This window comes from Panulirus ornatus, chromosome 37 (genome assembly GCF_036320965.1).
Source record: "Panulirus ornatus isolate Po-2019 chromosome 37, ASM3632096v1, whole genome shotgun sequence".
NCBI classification, from domain to species: Eukaryota; Metazoa; Arthropoda; class Malacostraca; order Decapoda; family Palinuridae; genus Panulirus; species Panulirus ornatus.
In genome coordinates, this window is record NC_092260.1 from 13,204,175 (window position 1) to 13,231,617 (window position 27,443).

At 41.3% G+C, this 27,443-nt stretch overlaps 2 protein-coding genes across 9 annotated transcripts in view; one reads left to right on the plus strand and one right to left on the minus strand.

The window, feature by feature from the left end:
* Positions 1–27,443, plus strand: part of LOC139760512 (normal mucosa of esophagus-specific gene 1 protein-like) — a 686,022-nt gene that overhangs the window by 226,374 nt on the left and 432,205 nt on the right. For both annotated transcript variants that reach the window (XM_071683807.1, XM_071683806.1), the window contains exon 3: positions 11,403–11,491. In XM_071683807.1, coding sequence (XP_071539908.1) covers positions 11,403–11,491 — 89 coding nt within the window. The remainder of the gene's footprint in view (positions 1–11,402; positions 11,492–27,443) is intronic.
* The window catches only part of msi (RNA-binding protein musashi), a 214,517-nt gene that overhangs the window by 27,095 nt on the left and 159,979 nt on the right, over positions 1–27,443 (minus strand). For 3 of the 7 annotated variants that reach the window (XM_071683801.1, XM_071683799.1, XM_071683800.1), the window contains one exon: positions 8,966–9,076. In XM_071683801.1, coding sequence (XP_071539902.1) covers positions 8,966–9,076 — 111 coding nt within the window. Of the gene's footprint in view, positions 1–8,965; positions 9,077–14,829; positions 14,980–15,173; positions 15,308–15,601; positions 15,716–27,443 lie in introns of those variants that run through there. The other 4 variants (XR_011715357.1, XM_071683798.1, XM_071683803.1 and 1 more) reach the window with 3 other exon arrangements.

Sequence of the window (27,443 nt, forward strand, 5' to 3'; positions counted from 1 at the left end):
CTGGTTCAATCCACTGACAGCATGTCGACCACGGTATACCACATTGTTCCAATTCACTCTATTTCTTGCATGCCTTTCACCCTCCTGTATGTTCAGGCCCTGATCGCTCAAAATCTTTTTCACTCCATCCTTCCACCTCCAATTTGGCCTCCCACTTGTCCCCATTCCCTCTACCTCTGACACATACATCCTCTTTGTCAATCTTTCCTCACTCATTCTCTCCATGTGAACAAACCATTTCAAAACACCCTCTTCTGCTCTCTCAACCATACTCTTGTTATTACCACACATCTCTCTTACGCTTTCATCACTTACTTGATCAAACCACCTCACACCCCATATTGTCCTCAAACATCTCATTCCCAACATATCCACCCTCCTCCGCACAACCCCATCTATAGCCCATGCCTCGCAACCATATAACATTGTTGGAACTATTATCCCTTCAAACATACCCATTTTTGCTATCTGAGATAACATTCTTGCTTTCCACACATTCTTTAACACTCGTAGAACCTTCGCCCCCTCCACCACCCTGTGACTCACTTCCGCTTCCATGGTTCCGTCTGCTGCTAAATCCACTCCCAGATATCTAATACACTTCACTTCCTCCAGTTTTTCTCCATTCAAACTTACTTTCCAATTCCTTGTCCCTCAACCAAACTGAACCTAATAACCTTGCTCTTATTCACATTTACTCTCAGCTTTCTTCTTTCACACACTTTACCAAACTCACATAAAGGCGAGTGCTCAAATTACAGAGGTATAAGTTTGTTGAGTATTCCTGGGAAATTATATAGGAAGGTATTGATTGAGAGGGTGAAGGCATGTACAGAGCATCAGATTGGGGAAGAGCAGTGTGGCTTTAGAAGTGGTAGAAGATGTGTGAATCAGGTGTTTGCCTTAATGAGTGTATATGAGAAATACCTTGAAAAGCAAATGGATTTGTATGTAGCATATGACAGAGTTGATAGAGATGCTCTGTGGAAGGTATTAAAAATATATGGTGTGGGAAGCAAGTTGTTAGAAGCAGTGAACAGTTTTTTCGAGGATGTAAGGCATGTATACGAGTAGGAAGAGAGGAAAGTGACTAATTCTCAGTGAATATCGGTTTGCGGCAGGGGTGCATGATGTCTCCATGGTTGTTTAATTTGTTTATGGATGGGGTTGTTAGGGAGGTGAAGGCAAGGGTTTTGGAGAGAGGGGCAAGTTTGCAGTCCGTTGTGGATGAGAGAGCTAGGGAAGTGAGTCAGTTGTTGTTTGCTGATGATACAGTGCTGGTGGCTGATTCGGGTGAGAAACTGCAGAAACTGGGGAATGAGTTTGGTAAAGTGTGTGAAAGAAGAAAGCTGAAAGTAAATGTGAATAAGAGCAAGGTTATTAGGTATAGTAGGGTTGAGGGACAAGTTAATTGGGAGGTAAGTATGAATGGAGAAAAACTGGAGGAAGTGAAGTGTTTTAGATATCTTCAAGTGGATGTGGCAGCATATGGAACCATGGAAGCTGAAGGGAGTCATAGGGTAGGGGAGGGGGCGAAAGTTCTGGGAGCATTGAAAAATGTGTGGAAGGTGAGATCATTATCTCGGAAAGCAAAAATGGGTATGTTTGAAGGAATAGTGGTTCCGACAATGTTATATGGTTGCTAAGCATGGGTTATAGATAGAGTTGTGCGGAGGAGGGTGGATGTGCTGGAAATGAGATTTTTAAGGACAATATGTGATGTGAGGTGGTTTGACCAAGTAAGTAATGAAAAGGTAAGAGAGATGTGTGGTAATAAAGAGTGTGGTTGAGAGAACAGAAGAGGGTGTTTTTAAATAGTTTGGTCACATGGAGAGAATGAGCGAGGAAAGACTGACAAAGAGGATATATGTGTCAGAGGTGGAGGGAACGAGAAGTGGACAACCAAATTGGAGGTGGAAAGATGGAGTAAAAAAGATTTTGAGAGTTCGGGGCCCAAACATACAGGAGGGTGAAAGGTGTGCAAGGAACAGAGTGAATTGGAACGATGTGGTATACTGGGGTCGACGTGCTGTCAATGGATTGAACCAGGGCATGTGAAGCGTCTGGGGTAACCCATGGAAAGTTTTGTGGGGCTTGGATGTGGGAAGGGAGCTGTGGTTTCGGTGCATTATACATGACAACTAGAGACTGAGTGTGAACGAAAGTGGCCTTTGTTGTCTTTTCCTAGCGCTACCTCATGCACATGCAGGAGTAGGGGGTTGTCATGTGTGGCGGGGTGGTGACGGGAGTGAATAAGGGCAGACAATATGAATTATGTACATGTGCATATATGTATATGTCTGTGTGTGTATATATATGTATACACTGAGATATATAGGTATGTATATGTGTGTCTGTGGACGTGTATGTATATACAAGTGTATGTGGGTGGGTTGGGCTATTCTTTCGTCTGTTTCCTTGCGCTACCTCGCAAACGCGGGAGACAGCGACAAAGCAAAATAAATAAATATAAATGTCTATCTTTCTTTCATACTATTTGCCATTTCCCGCGTTAGCGAGGTACCGTTAAGAACAGAGGACTGGGCCTTAAGAGGGAATATCCTCACCTGGCCCCCTTCTCTGTTCCTTCTTTTGGGGAAAAAAAAAAAAAAAAAAAAAAAAAAAAAAACGAGAGGGGAGGATTTCCAGCCTCCGCTCCCTTCCCTTTTAGTCGCTTTCTACAACACACAGGGAAGAGGGCCAAGTGAGAATATTCCCTCAAAGGCCCAGTCCTCTGTTCTTAACGCTACCTCGCTAATGTGGAAAATGGTGAATAGTTTGAAAGAAAATATGTTTTATCCATGGGGATGGGGGAGAAAGAATACTTCCCATGTATTCCCTGTGTGTTGTAGAAGGCGACTAAAAGGGGAGGGAGCTGGGGGCTGGAAATCCTCTCCTGTCGATTTTAATTTTCCAAAAGAAGAAACAGAGAAGGGAGCCAAGTGAGGATATTCGCTCAAAGGCTCAGTCCTCTGTTCTTAACGCTACCTCGCTAATGCAGGAAATGGCTACCTCGCACACATGAGGGGGGAGGGGGATGGTATTCCATGTGTGGTGGGGTGGCGATGGGAATGAATAGGGGCAGACAGTGTGAATTGTGTGCATGGGTATATATGTATGTGTCTGTGTGTGTATATATGTGTACATTGAGATGTATAGGTATGTATATTTGCGTGTATGGGCGTGTGTGTGTGTACATTGTGTATGGGGGTGGGTTGGGCCATTTCTTTCGTCTGTTTCCTTGCGCTACCTCACAAACACGGGAGACAGCGGCAAAGCAAAATAAATAAATAAATATGAATATATATATATATATATATATATATATATATATATATATATATATATATATATATATATATATATTTGGAAAGAGGGGCAAGTATGAAGTCTGTTGGGGATGAGAGAGCTTGGGAAGTGAGTCAGTTGTTGTTCGCTGATGATACAGCGCTGGTGGCTGATTCATGTGAGAAACTGCAGAAGCTGGTGACTGAGTTCAGTAAAGTGTGTGAAAGAAGAAAGTTAAGAGTAAATGTGAATAAGAGCAAGGTTATTAGGTACAGTAGGGTTGAGGGTCAAGTCAATTGGGAGGTAAGTTTGAATGGAGAAAAACTGGACGAAATAAAGTGTTTTAGATATCTGGGAGTGGATCTGGCAGCGGATGGAACCATGGAAGCGGAAGTGGATCATAGGGTGGGGGAGGGGGTGAAAATCCTGGGAGCCTTGAAGAATGTGTGGAAGTCGAGAACATTATCTCGGAAAGCAAAAATGGGTATGTTTGCAGGAATAGTGGTTCCAACAATGTTGTATGGTTGCGAGGCATGGGCTATGGATAGAGTTGTGCGCAGGAGGATGGATGTGCTGGAAATGAGATGTTTAAGGACAATGTGAGGTGTGAGGTGGTTTGATCGAGTAAGTAACGTAAGGGTAAGAGAGATGTGTGGAAATAAAAAGAGCGTGGTTGAGAGAGCAGAAGAGGGTGTTTTGAAATGGTTTGGGCACATGGAGAGAATGAGTGAGGAAAGATTGACCAAGAGGATATATGTGTCGGAGGTGGAGGGAACGAGGAGAAGTGGGAGACCAAATTGGAGGTGGAAAGATGGAGTGAAAAAGATTTTGTGTGATCGGGGCCTGAACATGCAGGAGGGTGAAAGGAGGGCAAGGAATAGAGTGAATTGGATCGATGTGGTATACCGGGGTTGACGTGCTGTCAGTGGATTGAATCAGGGCATGTGAAGTGTCTGGGGTAAACCATGGAAAGCTGTGTAGGTATGTATATTTGCGTGTGTGGACGTATGTATATACATGTGTATGGGGGTGGGTCGGGTCATTTCTTTCATCTGTTTCCTTGCGCTACCTCGCAGATGCGGGAGACAGCGGCCAAAAAAAAAAAAAAAAAAAAATCAATCTATTCGCCATTTCCCGCATCAGCAAGGTAGCGTTAAGAACAGAGGACTGGGCCTCTGAGGGAACATCCTCACCTGGCCCCCTTCTCTGTTCCTTCTTTTGGAAAATTAAAAAAAAACAAGAGGGGAGGATTTCCAGCCCCCCACTCCCTCCCCTTTTAGTCACCTTCTACGACACGCAGGGAATACGTGGGAAGTATTCTTTCTTCCCTATCCCCAGGGATATATATAGTACCAGGAGAGACTGAGTACAGAATGGAAAAAGGTGAGAACAATGGAAGTAAGGGGAGTGGGGGAGGAATGGGATGTATTCAGGGAATCAGTGATGGATTGCGCAAAAGATGCTTGTGGCATGAGAAGCGTGGGAGGTGGGTTGATTAGAAAGGGTAGTTAGTGGTGGGATGAAGAAGTAAGATTATTAGTGAAAGAGAAGAGAGAGGCATTTGGATGATTTTTGCAGGGAAAAAATGAAATTGAGTGGGAGATGTATAAAAGAAAGAAACAGGAGGTCAAGAGAAAGGTGCAAGAGGTGAAAAAGAGGGCAAATGAGAGTTGGGGTGAGAGAGTATCATTAAATTTTAGGGAGAATAAAAAGATGTTCTGGAAGGAGGTAAATAAAATGCGTAAGACAAGGGAGCAAATGGGAACTTCAGTGAAGGGCGCTAATGGGGAGGTGATAACAAGTAGTGGTGATGTGAGAAGGAGATGGAGTGAGTATTTTGAAGGTTTGTTAAATGTGCTTGATGATAGAGTGGCAGATATAGGGCGTCTTGGTCAAGGTGGTGTGCAGGGTTGGGGAAAATGATTTGGTAAACAGAGAAGAGGTAGTAAAAGCTTTGCAGAAGATGAAAGCCGGCAAGGCAGCAGGTTTGGATGGTATTGCAGTGGAACTTGTTAAAAAAGGGGGTGACTGTATTGTTGACTGGTTGGTAAGGTTATTTAATGTATGTATGACTCATGGTGAGGTGCCTGAGGATTGGCGGAATGCGTGCATAGTGCCATTGTACAAAGGCAAAGGGGATAAGAGTGAGTGCTCAAATTACAGAGGTATAAGTTTGTTGAGTATTCCTGGTAAATTATATGGGAGGGTATTGATTGAGAGGGTGAAGGCATGTACAGAGCATCAGATTGGGGAAGAGCAGTGTGGTTTCAGAAGTGGTAGAGGATGTGTGGATCAGGTGTTTGCTTTGAAGAATGTATGTGAGAAATACTTAGAAAAGCAAATGGATTTGTATGTAGCATTTATGGATCTGGAGAAGGCATATGATAGAGTTGATAGAGATGCTCTGTGGAAGGTATTAAGAATATATGGTGTGGGTGGCAAGTTGTTAGAAGCAGTGAAAAGTTTTTATCGAGGATGTAAGGCATGTGTACGTGTAGGAAGAGAGGAAAGTGATTGGTTCTCAGTGAATGTAGGTTTGCGGCAGGGGTGTGTGATGTCTCCATGGTTGTTTAATTTGTTTATGGATGGGGTTGTTAGGGAGGTGAATGCAAGAGTTTTGGAAAGAGGGGCAAGAATGAAGTCTGTTGTGGATGAGAGAGCTTGGGAAGTGAATCAGTTGCTGTTTGCTGATGATACAGCGCTGGTGGCTGATTCATGTGAAAAACTGCAGAAGCTGGTGACTGAGTTTGGTAAAGTGTGTGAAAGAAGAAAGTTAAGAGTATATGTGAATAAGAGCAAGGTTATTAGGTACAGTGGGGTTGAGGGTCAAGTCAATTGGGAGGTAAGTTTGAATGGAGAAAAACTGGAGGAAGTAAAGTGTTTTAGATATCTGGGAGTGGATCTGGCAGCGGATGGAACCATGGAAGCGGAAGTGAATCATAGGGTGGGGGAGGGGGTGAAAATCCTGGGAGCCTTGAAGAATGTGTGGAAGTCGAGAACATTATCTCGGAAAGCAAAAATGGGTATGTCTGAAGGAATAGTGGTTCCTACAATGTTGTATAGTTGCGAGGCGTGGGCTATGGATAGAGTTGTGCGCAGGAGGGTGGATGTGCTGGAAATGAGATGTTTGAGGACAATGTGTGGTGTGAGGTGGTTTGATCGAGTAAGTAATGTAAGGGTAAGAGAGATGTGTGGAAATAAAAAAAGCGTGGTTGAGAGAGCAGAAGAGGGTGTTTTGAAATGGTTTGGGCACATGGAGAGAATGAGTGAGGAAAGATTGACCAAGAGGATATATGTGTCAGAGGTGGAGGGAACGAGGAGAAGTGGGAGACCAAACTGGAGGTGGAAAGATGGAGTGAAAAAGATTTTGAGTGATCGGGGCCTGAACATGCAAGGGGGTGAAAGGCGGGCAAGGAATAGAGTGAATTGGATCGATGTGGTATACTGGGGTTGACGTGCTGTCAGTGGATTGAATCAGGGCATGTGAAGCGTCTGGGGTAAACCATGGAAAGCTGTGTGGGGCCTGGATGTGGAAAGGGAGCTGTGGTTTTGGGCATTATTGCATGACAGCTAGAGACTGAGTGTGAACGAATGAGGCCTTTGTTGTCTTTTCCTAGCGCTACCCCGCACACATGAGGGGGGAGGGGGATGGTATTCCATGTGTGGTGAGGTGGCGATGGGAATGAATAAAGGCAGACAGTGTGAATTGTGTGCATGGGTATATATGTATGTGTCTGTGTGTGTATATATATGTGTACAGTGAGATGTATAGGTATGTATATTTGCGTGTGTGGACGTGTGTGTATATACATGTGTATGGGGGTGGGTTGGGCCATTTCTTATGCCTGCTCCTAACTGGAACTCCCTCAAGGGGATGGCCAAAGCAATAGTGTCTCCATAAACTGTGAACTTCAGTGCTGCTTAGCCTTTAGCGCCTCACAACTAACAGGCCTCAGGCTAAGGGCAACTCTAGTATAGTGTTTGCAGAGGCTCCTACCTAATATTCCTACCAACTACTACTACATAATGCTTCTGCCTGAAGTTCATACCAACCATTTCAACCTAATGTTTCTACCTAATGCTTCTGCATACATGTTCCTACCAACTACTTCCATCTATTGCTCCAAACATTTTGCCAAAGGCAGGGCTAGTGAATAGTGCTCAATGCATAAAAATCTAGAAAAAGCTGTGAATTAAGTATTGTAAAGTGTTATATATGACAGATTGTATGTTTGTAGAAAGAATGCCCGTGTTTGTGTGATTGTGGTAATAAGAATGGTTAAGACAGTTGAAGGGAGTGTGCCAAAATGGTTTAGACAAAAGGAGAGATTGAGTGAGAAGAGGCTGACAAAGAGGATATATCCATCAGAAGTGGTGGGGACAAGGAGAAGGGGCGACCAAAGTGGAAGAGGAAGAATGGACTGCTTGGGATCTGAACATGTAGGAGGGTGAAAGGTGTGCACAGGATAGTGAGCAATGGAGTGATCTGATACACAAGGGTCAGAGTGCTGTCAATGGACTGAAGCAGGGAATATGAGGTAGTTGGGGAAAAAAAAAAAAATCAGCAAAACCTGGTTGATGATAGGGAGCTATGTTTTTGGTGCATTACAAATGACATCAAGAGAATGGATGCGAGTTAAAGCAGCGCATTACACACGACAAACATAGAATGGATGTGACAATGTGGTGCATTACATATGACAGCTAGAGAATGGATGCAAATGAACGTGACCTTTCATTGTCTGTTCTTAGCAATACTGTGCTTATGTGGTAAAAGGCGAACAAGTATAAAAACGATATATATCTGTACATATTTTTTTCATACATATTCACCATTTCCCACATTAACGAGGTACAGTTGCCATTTCCCACATGAGCGAGGCAGAGTTAAGAACAGAGGACTGAGCCTAAGAGGGAAAATCCTCACATGGTCCCCCTTCTCTGTTCCTTCTTTAGGAAAAGTAAAAACTAGATGGGAGGATTTCTACCCACCCCCCCTCCCTCTCCTTTTTGACACTCGGGGAATACATGGGAAGAATACTTTCTCCCCATCCCAAGGGATTTATTCCTGGGGATAGGGGAGAAAGAATACTGCTCATATAGTCCCTAAGGATTGTAGAAGGTGACTAAAGGGGGGAGGAAGCAAGGGGCTGGTAATCTTCCCCTCCTGTTTAACTTTCCAAAAGAATGAACAGAGAAAGGGGCCAAGATAGGATTTTTCCCTTTAAGACTGTCATCTGTTCTTCATGCTCCCTCACTACTGTGGGAAAAGGTGAATATGTATGTATATATGAATATACATATGTATATGTCTCGAACAACTTCTTTTAAGTTTTTGTGTTTTGTCAAGACACCCAGCCACCCAGGTCAACTCCCGCCACGTGACCCTCTTAATCGCTCTCCCTTACAATGGTTACAACCACAGCAGACAGTACTTGGTCTATAAAGATCAGTGTTGGACGGCAGAAATTAAGTGTGATGTTGGGATTTACATAACTTTGTTAAGTACTGGCATCTGATGAGGAGGACTGTCTCCACAAAACATGTCGTGCCACATGTATAGAAAAATTATGTTAACTAAAATTACATGAACTCCTACTGAAGTGCGATTTCACCTTCATACTATCATTACGGACAAGTGTGATCATCATATCTACATGAAACACCAGTGACCAACCTGAAGGTGATGACCGCCCTGAGGAACCACCCTGTGAAGCTCCATTCATGTGTTCATTAGCTGTAACTCCATCCATCTTAAGGTCACCCTTGACAAAAGCAACACTCCCAGCTGAAAAAGAGAAGTATCTGATTATTTGTATACTCCAAACATACCTACATAGCAAAGTCAATAATACCTAACTTTTCTGCAAAAGGTCAAGTTTCTAACTTGCATCACAGTACTTTTCAAAGATAATTTGTATTTCTCTCAGCAAGATCCGCAACCAAATGCTTTGTGGGTTCAGGACCTGAAAATGGAGGAGAGTGTGAGGCATACAAGAGATAAAGTGAATGCAAGCAATGTGGTATCAAGGATGTAAGGCATGTGTAGGAGTAGGAAGAGAGGAAAGTGATTGGGTCTCAGTGAATGTTGGTTTGCGGCACTGGTGTGTGACATCATGGTTGTTTAATTTGTTTATGGATGAGTTGTTAGGGAGGTGAATGCAAGAGTTTTGCAAATAGGGGTAAGTATACAGTCTGTTGGGAATGAGAGGGCTTGGGAAGTGAGTCATTTGTTGTTCACTGATGATACAGCACTGGTGGCTGATTCAAGTGAGAACTGCAGAAGTTGGTGACTCAGTTTGGTAAAGTGTGTGAAAGAAGAAAGCCGAGAGTAAATGTGAATAAGAGCAAGGTAATTACGCTCATTAGGGTTGAGGGACAAGTTAACTGGGAGGTAAGTTTGAATGGAGAAAAACTGGAGGAAGAAGTGGTTTAGATATCTGGGAGTGGATTTAGCAGCAGATGGAACCATGGAAGTGGAATGGAGTCACAGGATAGAGGGAGGGGGCGAAGGTTCTGGGAGAGTTGAAGAATGTGTGGAAGGTGAGAATGTTTTCTCAGAGAGAAAAAATGGGTATGTTCGAAGGAATAGTGGTTCCAACAATGTTATATGGTTGCAAGGCATGGGCTATAGATAGGGTTGTGCGGAAGAGGGTGGATGTGTTGGAAATGAAATGTTTGAGGACAATATGTGGTGTGAGGTGGTTTGATCGAGTAAGTAATGAAAGGGTAAGAGAGATGTGTGGTATAAAAAGAGTGTGGTTTGAGAGAGCAGAAGAAGGTGTATTGAAATGGTTTGGTCACATGGAGAGAATGAGTGAGGAGAGATTGACAAAGAGGATACATATGTCAGAGGTGGAGGGAAGGTGGAGGGGTAAACCTTAGAAAGCTTTGCGAGGCCTGGATGTAGAAAAGGAACTGCGGTTTTGGTGCATTACACACAACAGCTAGAGACTGAGTGTGAACAAATGTGGCCTTTGCTGTCTTTTCCTAGCACTACCTCGCTTGTAATGGTTTGGTCACATAAAGTGAGTGAGTGAGTGAGGAAATGTTGACAAAGAGGATATACATATCTAAGGTGGAGGGAACAAGGACAAGTAGGGCACCAAATTGGAGGTGGAAGGATGGAGAGAAAAAGATTTTGAGCGATCGGAGCCTGAACATGCAGGAGAGTGAAAGGTGTGCACAGAATAGTGAACTGGAATGATGTGGTTTACTGGGGTCAATGTGCTATCAATGGACTGAACTAGGGCATGTGAAGTGACCAGGGTAAACTATGAAAAGGTCAGTGGGGCCTGGATGTGGTAGGGAGCTGTGGTTTCTGTGCATTACACATGACAGCTAGAGATTGTGTACAGATGTGCCTTTTTTTGTCCATTTCCTGGTACTACCTTGTGCCCAAGGCTGTGCTACTTCCAGCAGCAGGGGAAATGCCGATTCCTTTAGAATGAGGTGTTCTTTGATGGGGCTACATTACCTATGACAGCCTCACCAAAGGTGACTTTTCACTTGAGGTGCGACCCCAATCAATCAGAGTATGGTAACACTTATAGGCCCCTGCCCCCTCTCTAATCAAGCCTGTCAATGGACTGAACAAGGACATAAGATGTCAAGATAAACAATGTTTAGTATGTGGTGCTTGGGTGTAGTTAGTAGGCTCTGGATTCCTTACATTATAAATGACAGCAAGCAAGTGGGTGTGTGTGCATAAGGCCACTGTTTGTTTGTTGCAGACTCTACCTTGTTAAAGCACAAGAAACAATTATTTTAAAAAGATCAGGTTTTAGACCAGCTTCTCTCTCTCATAATAATGCAATCTAATCATTACTAAGCTGAGGGCATTTAGGTATGCCCAGGATTTTTCTTTTCTACTTTTAAATATTCCAAAATCCTCTCCAGTTTACTGTGTTTTCCCCGAATGGTAAAGGCCTATAAAGAAATATTTCTTTAGCAGGTTTTTCCAAACATGAAAACAAAAATGCCCATTATGTCACAAAATGTCACAGTGAATATTTGATGACAGAAATTCATTATCATATTCATTATCATTTGTAGCAGAAGTAGAAGTTATAATAATATCTTAAGTATCACTTCAATTACTTTTATCATTTCAGGTCATACCTCTTGTGGCCATTATGGGGATTGCAATTACTGGTGCGTCGGCATGGACCATTTATGCTCTTATGACCAAGACTGATGTCCAGTAAGTAATCCCATGTATGAAAATTCTGTTATGTAATGTATAATTATTATACACTCCTGCCAGTACACAATTAAAAACAAATAGTAAAATAATGAAACAAAGAATTGTCTGTTGTTACAAAAGCACCACACAAAAACCCAGTGACACCAATAACCAACAAGATGGTGTAAATCATTTAAATCTAAGTAGAGAAAATAAGAAGCTTATGCATCAAAGTAGACATCAGCATGAAGCATATACTGCTGAAAATTGAAGAGAGAGAGAGAGAGAGAGAGAGAGAGAGAGAGAGAGAGAGAGAGAGAGAGAGAGAGAGAGAGAGAGTCACAGTTACACTACAAAAGGTTACTGTATACTTGGGTTTTATAATCTGTAGTGACCTTTAGCCAAGTACATAGAATGCAGGAGCAGTAAAGAGAGGCAAACAAAATTCATGGATACATAGGTATGGATTAGATTTCAAGTCAAGGGAAATCATCCTTACTCTTTGGACAACACTGCATTGCCAACTATTGGGCCTTATCAAAAGCATCATAAATTATCTTTGTGTGTCCATATTTACAAATCATAACAAGCATCAAACTCATTAATGAACACTCTGTAAAGGGGGCAAAAAATTAAAAAATCATATTAAAACCTTTTGGTGCTAAAAGGAGATATGTTTGCTTTACCATTCACAAAATAGACAATCCCTCCCTTCATCTAGTAATCCCTCTTCTACAAAGAAACTCATCCACACCCTAACATTGTACAAATTCATCACCCATGGTATGACTGGTATCAAAAGCAAGCTCAAAGATGTACTCGACCCTCTTCAAGGGCAAAATATTGCACACAAGTCTCATCCAAGAAACCAAAACTGCACCAACATCCTTATTGCCTCCTTTCTATAATTATGCAATTCTAGAGCAAGGTAGCCAACTAAGTCAAGGAGGGCTCAAGATGTACATCAAAACATCTCATTTCCAGATGCTACTACAAGCACAAACAGATAACAATGAAAACACTTAGAAAATAATCTATAAAAATCATCCTAGACAGCACTTACTACAACACAATAAAAGCATTCATACAGTAATCTCCCCTTCCACCTGCTCTCCTAATTACTCCGTCGAACTGCAGAACCTGACCAGTATGCCAAGCACCTATATATGCGAAAACTTCATTTCCCACTATCTTGCATGAACCAACACTCACATACCTACAAGTAGGCAATAAGCCAACCAGACTTCCAGTCAATCACCATCAACAGCCAAACTTGCCAGACATAAGTTTGCATAGTAGTCCTGAATACAAGTACCAACTGGAGCAAGCTAGGTAACTATCTTCTTCCCAGTTATGATAAAATCCAATTCAGATAAAAAAAAAAAGCTGTGCAACTTTCATACATGTAATCCATGATACAAAACCCCCCTACAGGTGATTTTTCATTATGCCATCTCACAATACATTAATATCACCAATGAAGCCCACAAAAAGAACATACCACAAGAGCATAAAAAGAAATACACTATATCTCAAATTTCTCCCCACAAGCTGCAGAACTCACAAATCAAAAACCAACTTAGACAAAACCTCTTACCACCAAGAATCAGAAAACAAATCCACAGATATGGAAATGCCACTTACAATATGCTTGGAAATTAACACAAGAAAAAAACATCGCTAGAGTGGTGTATCAGGCTTTACGATTCATGCAACACATCTGAAATATGTAAATAAAGCAAACCAAATGGGAGATCTAATAGGAAATTTCTGTGACTATTTTTACCTCAAGGTCTTCACAATATCATATGCAAGCTAGGCACATAAGGCCCCACTTAAGAGTTTCCAGTTCCAACTTAAGTCGCCCAACTACAAAAGTAAACTGATGAAATTGAAAAGGTACAAAGAAGAGCTTTAAAAGTAAGTCCATAAATTGAAATATTTTTCATAAGAGAAAATCAAGGCATACAGATTAAGATCAGCTGAGGAAAGACAGAGAAGGGGTGACCCAACAATAACCTTCAAAATCACAAAAGAAATAGAAAACAGACCAATACAAATCTTTAAGGAGAACAAGTATAACTAGAATGGACAAGCATGCACAATTTCTAAAGAAACAAAACCATTACATAACATTTCTTTTCTCATCATCAAGCAAGTGGACTGGTGGAATTTGCTACTGAGCATGGATATAAATTTGTTCGCAGAGTTGATTCAAGAGCAAGAATACTAAAGAAATAAAGAACTCACTACAACAATGCATTTCCTGCACAATACAAATGGATGAGTTTTGAGGCAAGCAACTACAAAGATTCAGTAGGTGCATACTAGTCTTATTCATACTGGCAAGATGTTCAGGATGATGACCATGCTTTCCATAGATGACTATTTCAAGCTTTCTTGCTCAAGTTATGTTACACTACCCGAAGTGGAGTATACGTTTCCCTCAATTCACAGATCTAGTTGCTGGGGAAAGATGTTCATCTTGAAGAGGTATCGTGAGATTTTATTGTAACTTTAATTCTTAGTTTGGTTAAGTTACATTAGCTGGGGTTACCAGCACAAATCAATCTGATTAGGTTACATTAGTACTAAGTTAGCTTTAGGGGATGCATTTCAATATTACATATTCTACCCTACTGTTTCCTTTATACTTAAAGGCCTTACAGTATGTGGGACACTCACATTTAGTGCAGTGACTAGTCATTTCCACAGCTAGAATTGAATCTCTTAAAATATTTTAAGGTAATGTGCAGGAGGCCATGAGTGCTCTAGTTGATAGATCCTAATACAACTGTTACCATTAGATTCCCTATAGTAATTATCATACCACTGTCTTCAGGCATCAAACTCAAAATTCAAAACATAGTTTTACCAAATATTTAGGATGAATTCTTAATAATGCAAAAAATCAAGGAATTCAAATTTTTGCAGATCAGTAAAGACTACAAAATCTGGAAAGTGCTCTCCGCAGTTATGGCCAACAATGGACTATTTCATAACTCAATATCTAGACCTCTGGAAAATGTATAGATATCTAACATCACACCTTATCCACTCTTAAACAGTACAACTCTCACAGTGTTCTAATAAGGTAGTTGTTACATTATTCCAGGCACTTGACCTTATACAAAATACATCACAGCACATACTGTATCCTCATGAAACTTAATTAGCTAATCATATGAATCTAGACAAGCAACAACAAAGCTCAGTACCATAAACCTTACATTTTCATGAAACATCAGGGTAATATACTACCAGTGATTTAAACAATCTCCAAAAACACCACCTAAAGGACCCTTGGCACTTACAATGTACCTTTACAACCCATAAAACGAAGCACAACACTGTACCTATACACAACTCTCACTGCAGTACAGCACTAAGAAACACCACAGTATATGGTGCTGGTGCGAGGAGGTGAGTGCACAGCCAGCAGGCAGGGTAGTAAATGATGGCGTGGCTGTGTTAACCCCGAGTTTTAAACCTCGCGCGAAGCCATTCAACCACCACCATGCGGGGAAGGTGGCAACTTATGAGGCTGCTTCTCCCCGACCCCTCTACCCACACAACTTACAACTCTATATACAACATTTAAAGTAAAACATCCAATGCCCTACATATGAACTGCAGTCCTTTGCAAACACAACAAAACCAGATCTACATTATAAACGGCTAATTAGTTGTCAATACATACACGAAACTACCGAAAGTCTACGATGGCCCTTGTAAGCATTGACCCCCGTATAAAGTTTGAGAGCTGGAACTCCGGTGTACATTCTCGTACGGTCCACCATGTGCGCCATGTTCTCGGTTAAAATCACTTTCACCAATAGCATTCATTAGTAGCAGCGAATAGTATTTCAACCCCCTATCGATCTAATATTATGTACATTAAAATCATCGAATTTATATCATACCGAAAGTGTTATTTTGCATAATATCAAAGCTTCAATCAGTAGAATAATATTTTTTCAAACACCTTACAAATCACTCGAACGCATTTTCAAAACGGTTTACGTTGTCTAAATCATATCAATTTATAAATCAACAGCTGATCATTGAACAACGTAAAATATTAAACATAAAAAGCAGATCATATAACCATATCACATTCGTACTCACTTTTCTAAACTTGAAAACCAATGCGAAATATTAATGATTAAGTTTATGTAATGAGAGTTTAGGAGCAACTGATACGGACGACTAACTCGAGCAGTACCTCCACATGTACTATTGTCTGCCAAACATAGAAGGACCGATATCGTGCGTTATCACTGTAGACCACCGCTAGTGATTACAATGATAAAAGATAAGAGGTCAGCCAGAAAACCTCATAACAATCTTTGTTTCCACCTGCCAGAGTCCCACGCAAGGTAAGTCTCTAGAGATGGATGTATATAAATATATTTCTGAACTTATTGAGTAAACTAAATGCAGTGAACGTACTATAGCACCTTGTTTTGCGTTTTGAAATGTACGAAGAAAATACGTTTACCATAATGTGCGTGGTTACTTTACGGTTTATATTCTAATGTTATCCACTCGTAAACGCAGTAAATAAATTATACCCAGGGATGGCCCTGCCTATACGCTTTATAGGCTCAGAAAGTAGAGCCCCGACCGTTAAGGGGGACCTCTAGTACTGACCGTTATATGGCAGCCTTCCGAAAGCAGGAAATGCTGTCCCAGACACCCCAAGTTTTCAGTTTTTTGGGGGGCATGCCCCTGGGCCCCCATAAATCTTGATTTTCCATTTTTTATTTTATTTTTTGGAGGGGGGGGGGGGGTGTTTGAAGAGTGGAGGGGCCCGCGGAAGAGTCAGCTTAGGGCCTCAAAATGTGCATCTGTCACATATATCTTCCACTCAATAATTTCTTTTGGATCATCACGACCATATCCTAGCAGTATACTTTTCCGTCGGGTTCTTTCAGAGTAAAATCTTCAAGACACATTTCTTAGTTGACAAACTTTATAACAATCCAGTAAGCTAAATGGTAATCTCAGCCTTAACTAAAACATGGCAACTTCACTCACCAAAAACATACACTGATACATCGACAAACATACACTGATACACGGACATACGTCAGTTTTATATGCAAATTTATTTACGTGTAAGAAACTTTTAAATTTTTGTGTCGTCTGCATTCACATGAGTCATCGTTCCTGTATTTGCTTCACACGTCTTGTTGTTGTTGTGTTGTTGCTGCAGTTTTCACGTTCTATAAGATCACTTTCTTGATTGGCTTTCTGTAAGATTCTCATGTATTGGAGACTGATTTACTTGAAATGGGCTGTTAACGACGGACCCTTAAACTGAAACAACTGATAGATCGGAGACTTCCCTTGTCTTCACTTTTTTTTTTCTTTTTTTGCTCATTTTGCTTAATTCTGTAGATGCCCTTGCTGCATTCGGCGAGTGCAATTACCCGTTTGTACTGTACAGGGAGGGAGTTCCGCACTCATGGGGCCATATCCCGTTAATCATACAACTTTTAAACTATATGCTGTCCACATTCACCAATCCCAACTTATTCTTTTCTTTCACTGCTTTTGTACTACAAATATACTTCTTTACATCCTTACTTACCAAATCTTGCTTAATTTAATAGTGTCCACTATCTAGTTCCTTTATCCCTACATTCTTTGATGAACTGCTCACTGTCTACTTCAAGCCATTTGATTACTATTTGTGAGTTACGGGGTTGATTTTTATGTTCATGTTGCCCTATTCTATATTTCTCTACTTTACTCGCTACCTAGGAGTCCCTGTTATCTTTGAGAAGCTCTGCAACGTTCGGGAAGCCAACACCGGCTGGGACCATAGGTCACAGAGTGTAAGTGACGTCATGTGCGGTTTCGTGGGGAGAGTGAAGGGCAACTGAGTAGTAGTTGTTCGGTGTCTTCATTGTAGTAGTTGCATTGTGGGCATGAAGGGCTTTGCGAAAAGCTGAAATGGTGTTTGTAGTGTTGTAGGGAAAATGACTTATGCTTGTCTGGTGATTTGATTTTTAATTATTGTCGCAAGAGCGTCTGATTTATTACCCATCCTATTGGCAGTGGCGTAAAAGGATACACAGTGCACAAAACGTCCAGGGATTGGATCTCAATGGTTGAAATACGTTTTAAGTTAGTAGGGAAAGTGTTAACGTGGTTTGGGAAACAATAAATTATTCTACAATTTACATGGTAAATGAAGTTTACATCATTTGAACAAGTGATTGGATTGCAAATCAAGATAAAGAACAAAAGACCTATTTACAATAAACAATGTTATGACACCAAGTATCCTGAACATGTAGGAGGGTGAAAGGCGTGCAAGGAATAGTGAATTGGAACGATGTGGTATACCGGGGTCGACGTGCTGTTAATGGATTGAACCAGGGCATGCGAAGCGTCTGGAGTAAACCATGGAAAGTTTTGTGGGGCCTGGATGTGGCAAAGGAGCTGTGGTTTCGGTGCATTATACATGCAGCTAGAGACTGAGTGTGAACGAATGTGGCCTTTGTTGTCTTTTCCTGGTGCTACCTCGCGCGCATGTTGGGGGAGGGGGTTGTCATTTCGTGTGGTGGGGTAGCGACGGGAATGATTAAAGGCAGCAAGCATGAATTACGCACATGTGTATATATGTATATGTCAGTGTATGTATATATATGTATACGTTGAAATGTATAGGAACGTATATGTGCGTGTGTGGGCTTGTATGTACATGTGGGTGGTTGGGCCATTCTTTCGTCTGTTTCCTTGCGCTACCTCGCTAACGTCGCGGGATACAGCGACAAAGTATAATAATAATAATAATAATAATAATAATAATAATATATATATATATATATATATATATATATATATATATATATATATATATATATATATAATATAATATACACGAACAAAGTGCATATGCACGCGCACTTCATAGAACATACAAACCTCCAACAGCCAGGATCATACAGTTAGGTTCGGTAAAATGCTATCTGCTGGCTGTGTGAGCCTGATGGGAAAAGACCGGTGTAGACCCCGTTGCTCACCAGTGAGATGAAGGGTATTCAATTACATAGTATTCGAATAGTCATTTCCCTATTTGTGGCGATCATAGCCTAGCGGTAACGCTCCCGCCTGTTTCACAGGGGTCCCGGGTTCTATCCTGGCTGTTGGAGGTTTTTACGTGATATATATATATATATATATATATATATATATATATATATATATATATATATATATATATATATAGAGAGAGAGAGAGAGAGAGAGAGAGAGAGTGGATCTTATTGATTTCATTTTTTTCATTTCTCTTAACTCTAAAAGATTTTGTTCATGTTCTTTCTGAATAATGGTTGTAATGTTACTCGCAGATACACCCAGGGGGTAATCAGTTTCATCCTTCAAGGCAGAAGTTTTGGCTAGTTCAGCTTTACCATGCATTCTAAACCCAATATGAAATGGGACCAAGAGGACTCTTAAGCCCAGCATTCTGTTTTACCTGTCGTGCTTCAGACAAGCATATTACAATTATGGTGTAGCGAGTTGAACGCGGTCCATAGTCACTTACCATGAGCCTGTCACACTTATCAACATATTTAAGGATCATGAGGAGAACAAATATAGTTCCGTTTGGAGTGTGGACGCCCAATTATTGACGAGTCCTAGGAAACGTAAAAATGTGAATACGTGTAACAACTAATAGCGCAATCAGCAGCACCAGTGATTTGTTATTGGGAACCGTCTGTATATGTAGTTTGTGTTCACAGTGGTCATGGTTTCATTATGGGAACGAGCACCATCATTTACTACTATTTAACTACTACTTAGGCTGTGATCTAAGTAGAGGTTAGAGGAGAAATGTGGGAATGATTATATCAGAGGTTAATATCCAATGGAGCAGGATAGTGAGATTATTGCCTCTCATAGTAAAGTTCATGAATATCATACAGTCTAAGTCCATTCGCAACTGTGGTAATCCATCTGGATGGATGTCTTCCATTTGAGGTCTGAAGGCGGCGTGTGTTTGTTTGAGCATCCATATCCCAGTAAGATTGATTTCAGTTATTCCATATGTATGATACTGGGATAACCAAACCCTTTCCTTTTTGTTGTTTTAGAGAAGCCAAGAATAATTATCATAGCCTTAGTTTTGCATTTCCTCAAGCTTTCCAAGCCTTCTCTTAGCTGTTAAAGCAAGTGCAGGCGTAGCAAAATCAATCAAAGAACAGATATATATCATTGTAACTATTCTGACAGTGGCCCCCGACTGAGAGCTGGGGCAAGGTACAGCTCTCCTAAGTATCTGTTGGTGGTTAAGTCTAGTTACAACAGCTCCAAATGTTGGCACTTCTAATCCAAGATACCAGCACCTTTTTACATAATTAATTTGGGACCCACTATTCAAAGGAGTCTCTCTGATGACGGCCCCTCTTTTAGGGCAGGATGTCTGTTTGGATTAGGCTGGGATGTGTTCATGGGTCTCCTGATCCGTCCAGTTGGTTCTGAGTATTTCTGGATTGTTTCCATCAGGTCGTTATGAAACTCCTCCGCATGGCTAGGCTGGTAGAACTATACCAGCGGGACATAACAGAGATAAAGTTGTGACGATGATCATCAGGGAATTTGAACTGTTTTCGTTTGAGGATGGCACGAGAAACATTAATATTGGTTATCCTAGGATGGTGATCACTTTGCGTATCATGAAAAATAGCTGAAGAATGTGTAGTATGAGACATGTTGAACCCTACGGACAGATCAAAGATCCTGCCATGGACACGAATAGGCTCTAGGTCCCCTACCAGCTGTAGATCATATGAATTAAGGTGCTGCCCATTTGGATTAGTATGGGTGGGTGGAATTACCGATTAATCTATTTCTAGCGTTAAAACCCCCCATTATATGAGTTGGTTCAGACCGGATACATTCTGAGAGGTCCGTTATATTCAGAATGCCTCCTGCTCCAAGAAAGTTATGATGTTTATTGTGGAATTCCCTGCATAGACTGTGATACCATGGTACTACATTCCACGACCTTCAAACGTAATAACACTAATGGGAACTTGGACTTTATAGCAGGCAAAGGAAGGTGATTTTGGAATTACCGACCCAGCAGGTATTCTCCATACCTGTAGACACACTGCATCCATAGGTTCTTCCTAAGGGAAGCACTACTCTAGCTCAGGAATGCGAGAACGGTATTTGTCAGCCATTTTACTGTTTGGTTCAGGAATTCTCGAGTTTATCAACACTAAAATGACTGGATATGGTATCAGTCCACGTACACGCTTGTGGTGATCAATACATAAAAGAAAGTTTCTGTACCAGTACAGAACGCACTTTTTTTTTTTTTTACCAGCGTTATTATTATCATTATCAAAATCACCCAATCCCACACCCGTAAACTTACGGGAAGGGTTACGCCTGCATTGCTTAAGGGGGGAGCGGGGGCTTTGATTGCACATATCGGGACCTGGGAGGGGGGAGAGTGGACGAAGGACGTTCTTCCACACAGTCACTCATACTGACACTCAGCTCATTGACAACCAGTGTCTCACGACTGTGGTGGCGGTAGCACTCCTAAAGTTGAATAGAGCCATAAAACTATCCTTAAGTTGGAGAATCGTCTGTGCGACTTCCTTTTGAACTAGAGCATCTGTTTGTAGGCCTCTTACTGATGCACCTGGAGTTGTACCACACTGCTTTGAGATTGTAGCATTAATGATTTCACACGTCTATCACTATATGATTCTCCTCCACCAGGTGCTGATAAAAATGAGGGATCGGGACCCGAGGAAACTTGTGATGTAGATGTAGAAGAGAAGAGACGGATGTGCGTGTGCGGTTGTGGTCACTACGGGTGTAGGGACTGTGGATTAAGGTTCTCTCACCTACGGCGGGGACTCGGGACTGGGGCACCACAGGGCTTCCTACCTTACAAACAACAACAACGGTTGGCTGTCGCTCAGGAGCACGTACACCCACGCTAGGGCAGGCAGTTCACACACACTTCATGAACACAGCAGTGTCTTCAAGGGTCCATAGTTCTATGTTTCATGATTACTGGCGCAGTTCCTACATCTATGGGTACTCTTGCAAATCTTGTGGCTATAGGTCCTCATCGTTTGCACTTGAAACATCTAAGGCGAGGACGTGGGGGTGGGGGGGGGGGGGGGGGTGATGCAGGGATCCAGTAGGATCTTTCTAATGCGAGCCTGAAGAGAATCGGTGACGGAATTTCAGGGAGGTAGAATCATTCCGGTAAGACTAGTCTACAGTTGGACAGTGGTCGAGGTTTGATGACTTTGTCAGTCGCGAAGAAGACAACGTCTGCAGCCTCGCTGACCCCGTGCATCATAATGTATTTCTTGGGAGAGAACTTGCGCGGTAGGACTTACACCTTGATGTCAGCATACTCGGTGTCACGCAGAAGTTGGATGAAATCCTGGGATCTGGTGAAGAAATCGGTTATCATCTGTTTCAGTATTATGGTCCTGTTTAGATTTACCATACCGGCTTACGCGCAGCTATTCAAATCTCTTCATGAAGTTTGGGGAAGCCAAGCCTGGTAAATTTCGGCATCGTGTGTGTCTGTGTCAAGAGTATCTTCAGGATTGTGTGTCTGCTTACGTAATTTCTTCCTTCGTGACTTGTAGAGGACAGGCTGGAGGCCACTTTTATCGTCTCCTTTATCAGTCACTCTATCTTCTTCAGTGGTAGAACCAGTATCTTCACCTCCATCACCCTCGTCTATTGAGAGCTGACCGTCATGAACTACAATGGCTTCAGCCATGATGAAAACAATAACACATCATGGCTGAAGCCACTGTAGTTCATGATGGTCAGGTGTTGCTTTGGTCGTGAGGGTAGTGGCGTGAGGCGGTGGCGTGAGGACCTTGGCAGACTAAGGCCACCGGTAATATAACACGGCGTTTAAACAGCCACAACCCATTCATTTTCCGTGACGCTGATAAGAATTTCAGTTCATAGATTAATGTAAATGTAAAGACAGAACGAGACTGAAACTGAAGATATAAATAGACAAACGTTAAAAACACACAAAAAATGAATTCGCTCGCGAACACACACACACACACACACACACACACACACACACACACACACACACACGCACACACACACACACAAATGCAAGTGAATCACAAAAGGACGCGTTATTCAGGAATATGATGGTAGCCACAATAAAAATGAAACACGAAGATATGAGCGGTTTCAAGATAATTCACATCTTCACGGATACAGGAGTCATGAACAAATGCAGGTTTTACAGACGTTATGACACGAGGCGAATGACCTCGTCCGATGTGGGTCAGACAGGAAGGTCAAGTAAGAAATGTGACCACCAAAGGCAAGGGTCGGGTCATGGATTAAGTCAAAAACTAGTACAGGTTGACAGACGCTTTGAATATGGAAGGTTCTACATGACAAAACTGGCATTGAGATCAAGAAAGTTGTTTCATAAAGCTAGATTCTGTTATTTAAGAATAAAACAGACATTGAGATCAAGAAAGGTGTTTCATAAAGCTAGATTCTGTTATTTAAGAATAAAACAGACATTGAGATCAAGAAAGGTGTTTCATAAAGCTAGATTCTGTTATTTAAGAATAAAACAGACATTGAGATCAAGAAAGGTGTTTCATAAAGCTAGATTCTGTTATTTAAGAATAAAACAGCATCAGTATAAGTGTTCGTGTCGGACTAGATGCTCATTTCCTGCATATGCGAGATTTTAGCGACCCTGTTCACTGGAACAACACTCGGGAAACTGTATCTTGTCCTCCATCTGTAGGTAGAAGTATCATAGACTCTAGCATTGTCAAACACAGGTGAATATGTTGGAAATGAACTGTTCGAGGACAGTATGTGATGTCGCGGAGGACTGATCGAATGAGAAATGACAGGGTAAGAGAAAGGTGTGGTAGTGCGAGGAGTATGTATGAGAGAGAACAGAAGAGTATGCTCTCAAATGATGTGGATATATTGAGAGGATGAGTGAAGATAAGGGAATGCACTCCCCTTCGCCCACTGGCAAAATAAACAAGCGAACGAATGGAAGTATCAGTGGATGGGGAACTGGAAACAGGGAGAGCTAAGGTGAATAGGAGATGGAATTAGTATTTGAAAGGACTGTTGAATGTTTTCGATGATTGTATAGTAACTGTGGGGCGTTTTGGGCGTGGAGGTTTGCGAAGTGAGAAAGTCATGGCATGTGGTGTGGTGAAAAGAGAAGTGGTGGTAAGATCAAGTGCGACAAAGCGGCTGGAGTGGATAGGATATCACTTTATCTTTTCACGACAGGGTATGGCTATGTTGTTGGTTAGTTAGTGAGGATTTCCAGTGTATGTATGACTGTAGGTGAGGTACCTGATGACTGACGAAATGCCTGTACAGTGCCAGTGTATAAAGGCTTGGGGGACAAAAGTGAGTGTTCGAGTTACAGAGGTATACGTTTGAGTGTGCCTGGTAAGATGTATGAGGGAGTGGTGAGTGAGAGTTAAGACATGCACAGAGCATAGACTGGGAAGGAATACTGTGGTTTCAAGAGTGGTAGAGGCAGTGAGGAGCAGGTGTCTGCTCTGAAGAATGTGTGTGACAAATACAAAGAGAAACAGAGGGATTTATATGTGGCATTCACGGATCTGGATAAAGCATATGATAAGGTTGATAGATGTTTTGAGGAAGGTGCTACGGATCTAAGATATGGAAGGCTGGTTTTTCAGTGCTTGTCGGGTCATTTGATTATGTGCATTATGTATATATATGTATATATATATATATATATATATTATCCCTGGGGATAGGGGAGAAAGAATACTTCCCACGTATTCCCTGCGTGTCGTAGAAGGCGACTAAAAGGGAAGGGAGCGGGGGGCTGGAAATCCTCCCCTCTCGTTTTTTTTTTTTTTTTTTTTTTTCCAAAAGAAGGAACAGAGAAGGGGGCCAGGTGAGGATATTCCCTCAAAGGCCCAGTCCTCTGTTCTTAGCGCTACCTCGCTAATGCGGGAAATGGCGAATAGTATGAAAAAAAAAAAAAATATATATATATATATATATATATATATATATATATATATATATATATATATATATATATATATATATACTGAGCGTGGGGGATGTGAGAAAATTGAGCTGAAATGTGAGGTAAGGGTGAACTTTTTATTTCTGTTTGTGGTTGTTGGTTCGTTATATGCAGATGAGCCGTAGTTTAGGAGCGCAGTGGATGAATTGTAAGTAGAGGGTGCCAAGGATTGTTTTTCTTTTCCAAATGTGGTGCAAGTTAGTATTCTAAGATTATTTATTTTGTGTGTTACTCTCTGTAATTAATTGTTTGCGCTGTTCGGAGAGGGTGTTTATACTCATGGGGTCCCATCTCTTGAACATTCTCCTCTACGCATCAACCATGTCTTGTCATTTCATTCCATTCATCCACCCTTCTGAAACCATGAAAGTACTTTTCCATATCTTTCTTAACAGGTTTCTTGCTGAATTTCATGATATGTGGGTGATTTATCCCTACGTCTCTCGAAGAACTGTTCACTCTCCACGTTATCAGTGTGTTATCACAATTTAAAAGGTGGGATCAAGACATCCTTCACATTTCCAAGGTGGGAAAATTTAAAGCTTGTAGAGTCTTCCTCTTTCACTCGGCTCCCTTACCTCTGGTACTATCTTTGTTCCTCCACCGGAAATTCTCCGTTAGCTCCCAGAGCTTTATATTTAGGTGTCGTGACCAGAAATGAGAATCATATTCCACTTTGGTCTTATGTAGAATATGAACAGCAAGCTGGATATTTCCTTATCCATGTATTTGAAAGTTATAGAAATATCGTTTTTTTTTTTTTTTTCTAGAATATGTTTGTTCTAGAAGTCCTCTTGGTGCAGAGGTTGCTTCGAAAAATGTTGCCCATTATATTCCGAGGGAAATATGTCTCGCAGGAAGTTAACGCGGCATTTCGTTGACGAGGCATTGTTGAAATCCATGGATGAATATAGAATCAATAAAGATGCAGTATTGAAAGATATCTGTTCAAGCACTTCCAACACTTAGTAGCAAAAATTTTTGAAGCACCTCCAAAGTGGTAATATGATTTGAAGGATCTCATACAAAGTGTTAACAATATTTTAAGCACCCCATATTAAGTGGTAAAATTATGAATTACCACACCAAGTGGTAATATTTTAACCCCCCCCCCCCCCTCCATACTGTGGTAAAAAAAAAATCGAAACCCCACGTACTTAGAAGTAAAATATTTTTGAAACATCCCTATACTATTATCTTACGGAATACAAATTATGAATTATTCTCGATATAACTTAAAAGACACTCATTAAACCGGTACTAACAACCCTCCGGGCTCTGAAAATCCGAATGGATTTAGGGGAAATTGCTGTCGGCGTGTTTACTCGAAGAAGAAAAAAAAAATTTGAGGCTCATTATAGAACTATACGGTATACGATCGGTGATGATGATGATAACTACGAAGAACGGTTATCGACTACAAAATCGTCATTAGTCCAAACTCAGTTATCATACACGTCAATCATGTAAACTTTGAAGCGTTCCAATATAGAGCGATAGATGAGATGCCACGCACTGGCAACCTTCCCTGGTTTAAATACATGTAAGTGTGAATAATATTGGGTTGAATTCTTATAGGCGAATATAGTGTATCAAGTGCGCACTTTCATAGAGCACTTAATCCCTCCAGCAGCACCATGCCTATCATAAGATTCTATCATGTGGACAAGATAGGGAACTTTAAACATTTTTGCTTGCTTTAAAATGTTCCTTCTTTTAACCAATGTTATTTTGCAGTCTCTCATGTTCATTTCCAGTAAGGAGTGATTTTCAAAAGCACCTGAGAATCAGGCCTTTGAGTACTTCCCATGTTTACCAAATTCATTTCATGGAAGCACCTCAGTGATTATTTCCCAGTTGATTTCAGTCGTTCCCAGTTGTTTTGATCTTTGACATTCACACCAAGTAGTCGGTGTTTTATTTACATTTTCTAACTGCACTATTGTCTACCTTAAAAAGTATTGTTACATCTATATTTTACTGCAAGCGACAGCAACCTTGCTTTTTTTTGTTTTTCTTTCTAGGTCTGATATACTTAAAGGAATTTTCATGCTCTTAGGCTAAACTATGTAAAACAATATGGTGTTCAAGTATTTGAAAACAAAACCTCATGCCCGTATTTCCCCAGGACATTTAATATTCAAATTAGAATGGCAAATCCCTCCACCCCCCCCTCTCAGCCCTCTCCCGGAAGCGAAGTATTGATCGTCCGTCCATAATGAGGGTACGGTGATAGTCTCCAACAGCAGCCACCACTTGAGACAAACGTGAAGCCTAACAAGTGAGTGTCATGTCCCTAAAACCACATCAGAAACTTTGGCTAATCCCCAGACTAACCCCTTTAGATATCCTAAACAACGTGGTCCTCATCTTAACACTACACAAACACGTTTACCTACTCCTCAGAAACCAATCGGAAGAGTAGCATCCCCACAGCCTCGTGTGACGACGATTATAGCCAGGCGACTACAGTCTCGGAGAGTCTTACGATATTACCTGAATGACCACTGCAATATACATACCCTCCTCACCTCCAGATCGTAACCAGCAATCCTGTGCGACTTAGAGCACATCCTATCCTCTTCACTAAAAATCTAGGCAACTAGAACACGTGCAACCTGTCTACGTTTCTAAAAAAAAAAGTCTAGGCTCCCTTCAACTTTTAATAGGCGTTGAGTCAGTCCTTTAAATTTGACCAAAGTGATTATCCTCACCTCATCCCTTTAAACTAGGGAAATAAAACTCATTCAACGTTGAATACCATCATTTAATTCAATTCAACTCGCATCTCCGAGAGCTCAAGAAATCGAACTCAGTACCTGACGATTAAATCCTTTCCTGTCAGGATCAATCGTCGCAGCTGCGTGATAAAGGATA